We start from the raw sequence: 13,582 nt of genomic DNA, 5'->3' as shown, positions 1-13,582 counted from the left end.
CCCCTTGGTCCTCCTGATGAATTGAACAGGGTACCATCCTACCACCCATGAAGGTGATTTCAAGAGAAGTGGGGGTGTCCATATCTCTGTATGTATAGGAAAACCCACCCAATGGAGAACATCGGACATGCTGCGATTTCTTCAACAAATGGATACAGAAGGCAAGATATGACAGCTTGCCCTCACTGATAGTGCACATTGCAAGGTTTCCCAAGGTGAGCTATGGTAACTGACAGCCCCTCTGCTGAGAAGACGCGTGACTAGTCAGCTAGGCCAAGATTCGGTGTGTGTGTGAAAATTTAAAGGACAGGGCACATCTACAACTCATGTATGTATGTATGTATCATCTACCTACCTACCTATCTATCTATCTATCTATCTATCTAACATTCCATCAATCAATCTTTCATCTCTGTCTACCTTATAGTATTGAATAATTTATGCATTCTTATAGTACCTTATGAAATTAGAAAATTTAAAAACCAATATTTAAATAACCGAAGCCCTCTCAGGAAGAACACGAAAGCATCGGATCTCAAAGTCCACCTTCAAGCTCCACCAAGCACCTTCCAATTATACATTGAACAACAAACACAAAATAATCATCTTTCTCCTGTGGTAAACAGTGGCTACCAGCAACATGAGGACACCTTGTGCTGTAATAACATGGGGGCTGGGTGGAGCCATGTGGCAAGGCAAGCCCTGCTTCCCAGCCCCGCTCACTCCGAGAACCGAAAATGGCTTCCCCCGCAGGAGCAAGTTTCAAGTAGAGTAAAAGACAGACACTCACCAAACTCATCGCATATACTCTCGTTTTCTATGAGAGTAGGGTGGTCAAAGGTATCCCGGCAGTACAGGATCTGGGGGTTTCTGCTGACCATTGCGATGCCCCCCAGGGCGAGCGCAAACTGGTCCGTGAGGATGGAAGATGGCTTATCCTGGATCCGTTTGAGCATGGAACGGTACCGACAGTACTGAGGGTAGCTGAGCACGATCACGTTGGTTTCTTCCTCATCTTCCCCTAGACGGAAAAGAAAACACATCCATTACCCTCTTCCCACCAACAAAGAGAACTTTCGCGGCCGTGACTTAATTTCAATGGTCACTTTTGCTTTGGGACTAGAGATGTCTTCTTCAGCAAAGCCCTTGTCTTTACCATGGTCTGGCAATGTCAGAATCTTCTAGAATCCCCCTTCCCAACTCAGCTCCTCACCCTGGAAGCCTGAGGCCAGCCCTGAGTATAACCACTTTGTGGTCCCACGGACATACATATTAGGTGATGCTTGTATTACCTGAGGACAGTCACACTTAAAAACTCCTTCCAGAGATTTCAATGTATTTTTTTTTTCAGCCTTTGGTGTCACCATGATAAGAAAACTTTGATGAGTTTCTTTAGAATCATTGCTTGGCTTAGATTGATTACACATTTTGCGTGAGCACGTGTGCGCGCATGCTTAGTGTTGGCAAAAATGGTTGGACCCGGGAGAAGGAAGCGTCCATAGGTCTAAGGAGTATTGCCACCTGCTCTGTGGCTCAACAAATATTTTGTGTTCTCTTTATGGGCCTGGAGAAAGGCTGCGCTTCCCACCGTTGGGAGTCCAGGAGGGCCTGGACTTGTTCTTGGCCAATGAATATGACAGAAGTCACGGCTGCTTTAGAGGCAGTATGCCATGGACCACAGTGTCTCTTTGTCTTTGTTCTGGCCATCTGTAATGCTCAGACAGCAGGTCCTCTGCCAGTCTGGGTCTTGGAGTTAAAACAGCATGGTGCAAGGTCCCTGGTTGATCCAAAATAGGTGCAAACACAGCAGAAATGATGCCCACATTGTTTATAATGATCATTTGTTATTACAGTATGATTTACCCCAACTTGATTGATACCACCATCTTCTCCATGCCCCCTCACACCCACCCACCCCCCATCTTTTGATGTTTCTCAAATCCACCTGATAGCCTGGCACACCCAGAGAACCATGCTGACAGGCTCCCCAAACATCCTCGAGAGACAGTCCCATTCGGACCGTCTTAACTCAGATCATTGCAGAAAACATCAATCTTCCTTTTAAATGATCATGATGCCGACTGCTAACTCACTATGTTTTGCGAATAGTTGCAAAACCCAGATTCAACAAGGATAAATCCTTCGTTCATTTTAAGCTTGAGAAATGGCAAGTGCCCCCTTTGGTAGTCTGTTACCTGCAACCATGCCAAACTGAACTTGGGTTTCATGACCCACGCCACCATCATGCCAGTCAGCAGTTCCCAGATTTGTCATTTGTATGTCCAACGGGAAAACACTCACTATTTTGAGCTCTTATTGTACTTCAGAGAACGGCATGAAACAGTTGTTAAGGATACTGACTTTATTGTGGCCATCTGGTAACCAGTGGGAGATGAATTGGGATAGAACGTAATGATGGAACATAACCAGGATGGATGCAAGGTGTGCACGTGACCTTTGCAGATAGGAGGCTGACTTGCAGATGTATCTCTAATTACGTTCACTTAGCTCTTGAGGCTGGAGGCTTCTCCAGGAAAGGAGGTGCTCAGCTGCTTCTAGCATGATGTCTTCAAATGGCTTGCACTTCTTAGGCTCCTGCCTGGTTTGTGGGAAGCCACGTTAGCAGCTGGCACACTTAGAAGGCAGTGTGTTTACATGGAAGAGAAGTCTACCAATGAAAACTAGTCCTGAGGTGCAGACAGGCGGGCCTTGACAGCAAGTTGAGATTCCTACAGTAGACTAAGACACTAAGTTCAAATGCTACATTGATAGATATATTTGTTACAGAAGCTCCCACTGTCAGAAGCCCCCAATATCTATGTGCTGTCCCAAAGAGTAGCCTCCATGCACCATTGGTACCAAATCCTATTTATATCTCTACACCTTATTTGTTAAAGATGCAGATCCCGGAGAATACAGCTAGAACCTGCCAGAGCTCACTCTGTTGAGCATGCTCAATACCTACACCACTTTTCTGTACATAGAAAACCCTGTGCAAACACCTCACATCTCCTGAGTCTGCTCTGGTAGGGCCTTTGGCTTCTGTGAAGACAAGAAAATCAGTTTTTCTAAGAGTTTTACAAATAAAATGGAAGATGCTGTGCTTTCCAGAGAAAGGAAGTTAAGGAAGAGTTGTTACTGAGTTGGTGTCCTGGGAGAAACCACCTGGGTCGAGGGTCCACTTCACTGCTGTTCTACCCGTCATTCTCTCGATTTTCTTTGAGGATTTTTGTTGTTGATGCTTGTTTTCCGAGGCCGGGTTTCTTTTTTTGCATCGCTTCAGCTGTCCTGGAACTTACTCTGTAGACGAGGCTGGCCTTGAACTCACAGAGATCTGCCTGCTTCTGCCTCCCGAGTGCTGGGATTAAAGGTGTGCGCCACCACCAGCCAGCTCTTTGAGTACTTTTTCATGATGATGCTCCCTCTGCCCTTTATGTGATTTTCTGTTTGGGATAGCATCATCTCTCTGGCAAGCTTCAGTGCTGAAACATGGCCTCCTTTGGCTCTCTGTACGTCGCCCTAGCTCCCAACACCTACTCTGCCCTCCTCACAGTTTCTGACTCCTTCTCGTAGTTATTGGAAGAACACAAGTATGCCCACTCTCCTCCCGCTTCATAGGAAGGTGCCCTAAGGATGTCCACTGCATCTGGGAACAGTGTTGCTCGAGGTTGTCCTGGGAATATTATCTAAGATCTCATGGGGTTCCTGAGGACGGTTGGACTCAGGGTGCCACCCAAAATGACTGACTCAGTTTCTCTAAGATCGGAATACAGGAATTTACATTTTTAACAAGCACTCGGCCTAGTTCTTGGACTCTACACTTCTAAGCAAGTAATTCTGATTTTCTTTTCTTTTCTTTTCTTTTCTTTTTTTTTTTTTAGCACAGATTTACAGTGACTTATTTAGCTTGGGTTTTAAAATACATATATTTATATGTATATTTAAAGTATATGTAATACTTAAAAGATTTATATTTATATGCTGCATATGTATTTATGACTTATACATAATATATGCCATGTATTTAAAATGTATATTATACATGCATACCACACTATATTAATATAATACATTATGTATGACATATGTTGCTATATTAACATTATATGGTACAACATACAAGTGCACATATATTAATCTATGTAGTCATCATATATATACATATTATATATATAAAACAGTCAGATACTTGTGTTTATTTTTATTTCTCTTTTCCAATCTATTAGTGCTTAGAATAAAATCCAGGATTAAGTTCACCTGCCTCTGCTACTTTTCTGTGATTGTTGGTAGGTAACCAACACAGAGGACACCAACCAAATTAAAACAAGCTAACAGAGACAAGACCATCACCAAAAACACAGAGGACCAGGCACAGCTAGTTGGTGTGTTCAGGAAAAGAGAGCGCTCTAATACCATTTCCAGTACTGAGAGAAAAATACTACAATTTAGGAAAATCCTGAAATAATGAAATGTTTGTTCCTTATGAAAACCCCATAAACAATGCTACAATTTGTGAACGTTCCCCAATACAGAGGTGGCGAAACTGAGGTTGCCAGCCGGGTGACGAGGCAGGGACCTCCATGACATTGGAAGTGACGGGAGGAGGCTTTAACCTGAACTTTTAATCTTGTAACTCTTGTTTGACTAACTTTGCAGTATGACAAAATGCCTCGAATTATTAGTAGTAACTGATTTATAGTGTCAGGGCGAAGATAGTAAGCTTTGGTCAGTTAAAACCTGAGACTCTACCCACCTATGAGTCAGAATTATTCCACTCTGGTTAATAATTTCACTTGGTTAATTATTTCAAGTGTATGACTCGCGGGCCTATAACGCTCACTGTAAACACTTAAATTATCGTTATGATTTTCACGTAACAACTTCCTACCCATGAGATAGAAGAAGCCCGAATCGTACATTTGCCAGCCTAACACTCTTGTCCCCCATTCCCTCATTAAACTCTTTCTACACCAGGAGGCCAAAGGCACAGCTGGGGCCTGGTCTAATGTGGCAACCCTTGGCGAAGCCAAAACAAAAATTATGCTAACTCCGGTGCTTATGGACAGAACCACCCATTTGGACCAGAATTTTGGCATTGTTTGGATGCGGGCAAATTTCCAAACTTGTAATTAGACATTCCCAGAGGAATTGCTTTTCATATTTATAAAACCATGGAAAGCCCAGGAGACCCTCAGACCCTTATAGAGACTGCCAGGTAGGCTAGAGGAGACAGAATGGGAAGGAGAGACAGGAAGACCATATAAAACAGTATGGAAGAAAGACTGTGCAAGAGCTTGCAGATCTTAAGTTGTGTGATCCTTAACTGCTTCCTAAGCCTATACATTAAACCAGCTTCCTTCTGACACAGCCCCAAGAATATTAAACTGTTCAATGGCTGGCTGGTGTGTTTTCTTTCGCAACAGGACAGTGAGAAACCAATAAAGGCGAACAGTCCCTTTAAGAAGTCTTTCTGAAATCCTGCAGCTAGCCCATCGCCCCTTCCTGCTTCCCTAGACTCATAAATACTCTGATACATGAAACAAGGGCCATCACTAAACGCCATGAAGTTTCCCCTTTCTGTTTCACAAGAGCTCTAGCAGATAAATCTAAGAATGAACAAAGAATGGGTAAATTGCACATTTGTTTAGCAAAAGACAAACAAAGTGTTCCCGGAACAATGATTTTCTTTCAACCACACCCACATCAGAAAAGAAACTAAGGAACTAACCCTACAGAGTATTTTTCTAGAACATTCTAGTTCCTTGGGTTGTATATACTTTTTGATTTCAGTCAGTAGAACATGATCAGAAAAAAAAAAATTTGCTGGTTCTCAAGACTGATATTGTAAACAACAGTTACGATAGTCTATTAAAATGTCACCCCACTTCTGGTCTCCACCCCCCCAACAATGTGACCATGCTTATTTTTAAACGACATATTCAAAGGGAATAAGAGATCTAGAATGACTAAACCTCATTTCAACTTCAATAAAGAGAACTTTGCCTATTAAAAGTTAATACCTAAAGTACACGGCTTGTACTCTCCGCCGAAACGGCTGTAATCCTGTGCTTATATCATAATTACACGTTTTGTTAACCTCTCTTAGTGTCAGTTTTTTCACTTATTTATATGTTTTTCAAAGTCCAAAACAGAATTCCATGGAGAAACTGTAATTATAATCTGAGACTCCACCCTGACTTGTCAAACAGTAACTGTACACCACGGCTCTCATGGAGTGGGGTTGGTGGGGTGGGGGTGGGGGTGGGGGTGGGGGAAAGGGGGTGGGGCAAGCATTCATTCTGCCGGTTGCTCAGATTGTCTTTATATAAGGAGATGCATGAAATGGCAAGCCCAATAAATTACTGGAGCGTTGACTTTCAAATATCCATAATGCTTCCCACCGCCCCCCCCCCCCAATAGTTAGTGGTGGCCAAATGTGCAGGAGGTTGACAATGTCCGTTCTAGAGGAGAAATTTGGTTTCATCTCTTACACAACAGTGTAGAAACATAATTTTATCCTCCTGGCAGGGTTAGAGGGCTGTTTAGGAAATATCACACTATATGTTGATTGATAATCACAGTTGTCCACTTCTAACATCAGTAAACCTGAAAAACAACAATAACAACAACAACAAAAAAAAAACCTAAAGAAACAAACAAACAAAAACTTCATTAAAAACCCTCCACACCAGGACTTTCTAGAGCTGGGTGGAAAAAAATCTGCATGTCCTTTCCTGTGCCTAATTACCTCAGCTGGAAATTCTGCCAAGTATTTCGCCCTTTCGTTCTCTTAATCGTATTAGGGCAAATGGGTCTGGATGCCAACAGAAACAAACATTTAAAGATTTTTCACTTAAAAGACTCAGAATCTGCATGGAGGCTGCCTTTGAAACACAACGTCCCTCACGCTTCCAGACGACCCACAGTTTCCTTTTCTCCTGGCCCTCCCCAAGCCACTGATGAAGCTGCAAGAGTTATAAAACGGACTGTCTACTTTTGAAACAATGTAAGCGAAATCATGTCAATAGGAAGGGCTTGCCCACCGATCTGCGCCGCCCTCTGTCACATCCCTGCATCAGACATTCCTTTCTCAAACCTTTATACTTTTTGCTTGCTCCTAGCAACCAACAGAAAGCAAAGCCTCAACTTTATGTACCTGGCAGACTTCCAGCTCTTACCGCTGTATTGACAATTACACCATTTCCATTTAATTGCTGCGCTGTTGTGACACAGAATATTTGTCATAATTAGGCATTTCCTATCTTCTGTCCATTCATCTTTGATTATTACTGAAAATGATTTTTTTTTTAAAATTTCAGAAAACCCAAGCACAAAAATTCTACAGATAAGAGCAGCTACAGCTGTTACTATCATTACCAACAATGTAACATGCAGGGGGAAAAAATATAATTTCTCGGAAGGTAATTTTCCTTTCAGTGTTAAGTGCTCTTATTCATCTTGCAGTTACTCAATGACTTCCTGTTCTAATTACAAGACATTATACAGAAAAGACATTTGTAAAAGGGAAAATGCAGGCAGGGTATGTGACTAAATAAGCCCAAATTGGTCGAACTGTTTAAAATTCCAAAGTCGTTCATCAACTTTATCAATTCCTGGTTGTGGCTGTGTGGCGATGTGTGTGGTGCCCCCGCTGTATTTCCAAATCTCTCTCAAGGCTTCAGCGTCAGTTCTGGTGGTTCAGACACATCAAAGGAGAAGACACATTCGCAGTGGAACCGAGGCTGAGAGAGAGGAAGGGCATTTTTTTTTTTTAATGCCCGCCCCCCATCAAAGCTGTTTTCCTGGAGGCAGGCCAAGACATGTAGTGGAAAATATTAATAACAAAAACAAATTAAATGCCTGATTAAAAGGAGCGAGGAGCGAGATTCTATCAGGAATAGAAATGAAAAGGCCACAAACGATTTCATGAAAACATAGTGTGACGTAAACGGCCCATCAGGGCTGCACTGTTGCGGTTATTTTGAGAACGGCTGGTACTGTAAGTCAGCGGCCCCGCCCTCAATCATTTTGTAGTTCTCTGCCCAGTGAGGGAGTGGGGGCAGCCTGAGATGGCTAAGACAGAAAACAGGCCTACCCCCCCCCAGAACTGGCAATAAAAAGATAATGTACTTTTAACGTAACAGAACAAGGAGATTGACTTTATTAACTAAGAAAACGACCTTAAACGGTCCCTAGCTCGCCGTTTGTTTTGATAAGTGGAAAAACAGATCTTCCTAGGGTAGGCAACAAAAAACGTGACTGGGAAACTTAGAGAGAGAGAGAGAGAGAGAGAGAGAGAGAGAGAGAGAGAGAGAGAGAGAGAGAGAGAGAGAGAGAAAGGAGAAAAGGAAAAGAACACGTGGGGAAATACATCAGTAAATGGTTGCAAATGGAACAAAGAACATTTGAACCACATAACCAAGGGTTTTGGCCAGCTGTGTCCAGAGACGTAGCTTAAACACACACACACACACACACACACACACACACACACACACACACACAAATTATGTATCGCTGTTGTGAATATCAGCTTTTACCCTTGACATCGCTTCATCTCTCAAGAAAGAAAACAACACAAAGCTAAATTCAAACCAAATGCAGACATCACTTTAAGTAGCAGAGGAACCCACTGGGGAGCCAGCCAGCCAGCTCCACCTCCTTGGTCCTCCCAAAAGGCCACTGAACAACAAGCCACATTCAGGAGCCTCTTTGAATCTCATCTTCAGAATTTTGCATGTCATTTACATATGTCTCATCTCAGCCAAATCTAAATGTCATACAAGACAGGGATTATACAATAAGTACATGTACTGGGAGATCACATGGTTGGACTGTGCTGTAAGCGCCCCCCCCCCACCCCAGCCCTGCCGTGAGGTGTTGTGATCCTAGGGTCTGTCTCCCCTTTAAACAGGTTAACGTTTTAATAAAAAGATGTTTTATCTTAATGTGTGTGTATGTATGCATATTTGCACCTGTGTATAGATACCTGCAGAAGTCAGAAGAGGGCACTGGGTTTCCTGGAGCTCAAATTATAGGCAGTTGTGAGCTGCCCAGGATGGCTGCTGGGAACCTAACTCAGGTCTTGCTGAAGAGGAGCAAGTACTCTTGACTGCTGAGTCCTCTTTTCAGCCCTCAAACAGGTTGATGTTTAACCTACTACAAGCCATTCATTCTTAGTCTAAGTGAATTTTAGTATCTGAAGAAAAACATAGAAAGTGTCTATGATACATCAGGTTCCAAGTTCTGGACATAAAGACATAATTCGTCCCAGTCCAAGATCGTGATAATCATTTCCCCCCCCCCCAGAGGTTAACTTCTGCATCTATTTATTTACTAGTGACCCAGGGAAGGATGTTCTATTAGACTTGAACTTAGTTAAAGTCAATCTCTCCTGCTTTACAAAAGGTTTCCTACCGCTAAGACCCAATCCACCCTGCAGTTACCATGACCAAGTTCTTATGGAGGAAGAAACAAAACCATTGTTAGCTGAACCAGTCTCAAAATTTAAGACAACGCATTACCTTTTCCCTCGCTTCATACTACATATCCTTCCTCTGGGGAATATTAACACAGCATTTACTTTCCCAATGTGTCTTCTATCTGTCACTTCAAGGGTCACAGTCCTGTGACAGGGGCAGCTGTAGAGACCCTTGACATTGGGATGCTCCCATGAATAAACCCGAGTAAGGTGCAGCCAGGACAGATCAACAAGTGCTATCAACATCTGGGCGAACGTTTCCCATGGATTGACACTTACACTTTCCTCCAGGATCTGTGTCCCAGAGCTGACAGCGGGCGAGGTGATTTTGTGTTCCCCCTTTTAAGTTATGCAGAGACAAAAGTGTCTGCACCTGGTTCAAATCCTCCCAGCCATGAAGGATGGTTCTGATTGCTCTAGTTGTCATTTGTCTTTTCAGAGTTATAGGAATGGATATGAAGTAGTATTTCAGTCTCGTGAATACGTAAAAAACTAATTAACACAGGAGTGCTGAGGTTGTGAAATTACCTGCCCTTTCCTCTCCTCCACCTACTGCTGTGTGAATTTCATCTGCATTTAAAAAGTATCGACAGATTCCTATCTGTCTAAAATCTATCATGTATGTATTTATATGGGCATGTATGTATGTATGTATGCACATATGTATGAATGTTTGTGTCTATTTATTTCCGTGTATGTATCTATCTGTCTGTCAAGACACAACCCGTCTTGAAAAAGAAGAAGGAGGATGTTGGGAGGATTTGCACTCCCAGATTTGAAAACTTAGCACAGAGTTATTGTACGAAGAGAACCCGGGGGCTGTGGAGACGAGTTAGACACTAACAGTACCTTCTGTGCAAGCGAAAGAGGCTGAACTAGAGTCTCCAGCACCCACGCGAAGCCAGTCACGGCCATGCATGCCTGTTGCCCTCAGTGTCGGGGTGCCGAGACAGGCAGATCCTAGGAGCTCTCGGACCAGCCAGCCTAACTGAAATGGCAAGCTCCAGGTCCACTGAGAGACACTGCTTCAAAAAACAAAATAGAGATCAACAGAAAAAGACACCCCCAGTCCTCCTGTGGCCTTTGTCTATGCATGCATGGATGCCTGCAACCCTCCCCCCCCCACACACACACAGAGAAATAAATAAATTGTGGATGTGGTGCTGATATCTAGATAGAAATACGCTTTAATAGAAAGGGACAGGGAACCTGGAAGGAGGACTCATACCCATGGTCAACTGATTTTTTTTAAAAACTGAATGAAGAAGGTAGCCTCTCCAAGAACAACAGTAAGAAAACCGGATTCACTCGGGCAAACGAAAGCCATGGTACATACTCCTACTTCACTCTATGTTCACCTGATAGCTAAAACTGGAGCAACCACTGAAATTCAAGCGCTGGAACTCTAAAGTTCATACAAGGATGCGGATGGAAGCATTTGTATGACCCCGGAGTGCTCACAGTGTGTCAGCACAACTGACAGGGACGAAAGGGTAGGTGAAATCCAAACCTTGTGTGCACCGCAGACACTATGACGGAGTGGAAAGACAGATGTGGGCGGGGAGAAAACGCCTACAGATGTTATGCATACACATACATACATGCATACATGCATGCACACATGCATGTGCACATCGTGTGTGTAAGAGATTCATAGCCAGAATATATGAAGCCCTGAAAATCAAAATCAAAAAGACAGCAAAGACCATTTATTTTGAAATGCAAAAGGAAATTAATTGATGTTTTATCACAGAACATGTACAAATGGAACAAAGGAAAAATGGTCAGTATCATTATTAGTCTCTAGGGAACGAGGGTTAAAAACCAGAGAGTAAGTCTTTCCCACTCATCAGGATGGCTACTGTAAACAACAACAAAAATACCAATTGTTAGTGAGCTTGTGGAAAACTGAGACCCTCATGCATTAGTGCTAAGAATGTCAAATGGTATAGCCATGGTAGAAAGAAATCTGAAAATTTCCTTAAAAGATAAATCCAGGATTCTTATACAGGCAGTCATTCCATGCCTAGGTACACACCCACAGTCACTAAAAGCAAAAGCAGGCATTTATAAAGTCAATGTTGATATCAACATTTCCCAGTAGCCACAAAGTCGAGACAATTCATGTGTCCATCAACAGAAGAATAGACAAACAGCATATGGAGTAACCAGGGGATAGAATATCGTCAAGCCATGAAGAGACGAATGTGGTGTATAGTCAACACAGATGAACCTTGATTATTTCATGCTAAGTGAAATAATCCCCAAGGGCAGATATCACACACTAATTCACAGAGACAGAAAGCAGAACAGAAGTTGCCAAGCCCTGGGCAGAGCCGGAGGTGGGACTGGACGAATAAAGAGCCCTTGCTTAGTAGTTCAGAGCTTTGGAGGGATGGACAGGTTCTGTCGACAGAGAGTAGCAATCATTACATAATATCACAGATGCATTTAACATCTCTGGCTAAAATGGCTAGAATAGCCGATTTTATATTATGCATATTTTACAGGATGAAGAAAGGGCACTGCTGGCTGGCGAGTGTTATATTTTCCATGCAGATATACTCTTAGTTGGTGTTTTGTGTGAGAAAAAAGATGTGTCTCTCCAATTAGTAAGTAAAATATAAACTCCTGGGAGTGGGGTGGGAGAGGGGACTTGGAATTAGTGTTTTGATTCCTTACTATAGACCTTTGGGAGCCTTAACAAATTCAATTAACTGACAGACGGTTTGAGATAAACATGTGACCCTCCCATCAGAGTATAAGCAGTCACATGGCAGTTCACCCTAGGCTCTGGGTCAACAGCTCTTCCCATGGAGCTAAAGGAATGGGAAGAAAGCTGTTAGACCTGCTCAGAGGAAGGTTCATGAAGTTAGGCAGTTATAGCACCTCTCTCTCTTTCTGTCTGTGTGTGTGTGTGTGTGTGTGTGTGTGTGTGTGTGTGTGTGTGTGTTTGTGTGTGTGTGTGTCTGTGTGTTTGTGTGTGTGTGTGTGTATGTGTGTGTGTGTGTGTGTGTCTGTGTCTGTGTCTGTGTGTTTGTGTGTGTGTGTGTGTGTGTCCATACTTGAGATCTTTTGAATCTCACCCTCAAACTTCTAAGCCATATCCAAATTCCTGCACTGACTTCTGGGAGCTCGTATCCTAAGGAAACTGTGGTTGCAATTGCTCTTCCTTCTTATCACAGGCTCCTGTGTCACAACTAGGAAGGGAGGGCAGAGGTCTCTTTCTTGCCCCAGTGACTCGTCTGAAATCCGTGTTGAGCTAGTGAATTCCTACCCAGAGGTTACCAGGGTTTCTGAGGGGAACTCACAGAGGGCTAGGGCAGATCTTGGGCTTCATCTCACTCCTCAGTTTATCTCCCTAATGAGCCAGCATCCTACGAGGATGAAGATACAGTCAAATCACAGTGCTGCTTCTGAGAGCCTCCTCTCTAGGTACGTCTAGACACCCCAAGCCACAGACTTGTGATTTTTGGATTCTTGTATACGTTTCTCTTAAGCAAAAAGTGTGGCGGTGCTTAGAGCACCATGGGCCCATGTTAGGATGCTGTAAATCAGAAAAGGCAGAATGGTAAAGGTTAATAATGCTGATCAGTTCAAACATAGCTCGAAAACTCTGCAAGCCTAGCAGTGTTTTTTTGATGTGAACTGGATACATCGATGGATTAAAAACTGGTACAGGATTTATTTGGGAACCATTATGCTTTATTAAATGTATACTTTACAATTTAAAATCTTATCATATCACAGGTAATGTTTATTCTAATTTTAGTTAAACACCGTCTTACTTCATCCTCTATCGTCTTTAATGTTCTCGACATGAACAACAGTGTTTTATATGACCACTTGAAATTGGGCAAAGGAATATACAGAATTTAAAAAAAAAAAAAGTCCTTCAGCATAGCACTACTCATCCTATGAGTCAAATATGTAATTAACATTAAAAAGACAAGGACTAAATGGATGAAATTAATTTGTTTATTTTATCTAGTTAAAAATATCTAAACTATTACTTCAACAGGGAATCAAAACAGAAGGATTAGTGCTGGGGCTCATGCTTTTCATATCAAGTTTCTAAAATCCGGTGTGTATTTAATGCTC

General features: G+C 42.6%; 1 protein-coding gene across 1 annotated transcript in view; it reads right to left on the bottom strand.

Annotated features, from left to right (window-relative positions):
* Arid5b (AT-rich interaction domain 5B) overlaps nt 1–13,582 on the bottom strand; it is a 174,596-nt gene that overhangs the window by 84,832 nt on the left and 76,182 nt on the right. The window contains exon 4 of the mRNA XM_059281750.1: nt 791–1,021. Coding sequence (XP_059137733.1) covers nt 791–1,021 — 231 coding nt within the window. The remainder of the gene's footprint in view (nt 1–790; nt 1,022–13,582) is intronic.

The sequence above is a fragment of the Peromyscus eremicus genome, chromosome 16_21 (assembly GCF_949786415.1).
Source record: "Peromyscus eremicus chromosome 16_21, PerEre_H2_v1, whole genome shotgun sequence".
Classification (NCBI taxonomy): Eukaryota; Metazoa; Chordata; class Mammalia; order Rodentia; family Cricetidae; genus Peromyscus; species Peromyscus eremicus.
This window is presented reverse-complemented; position numbering and strand designations above follow the sequence as displayed.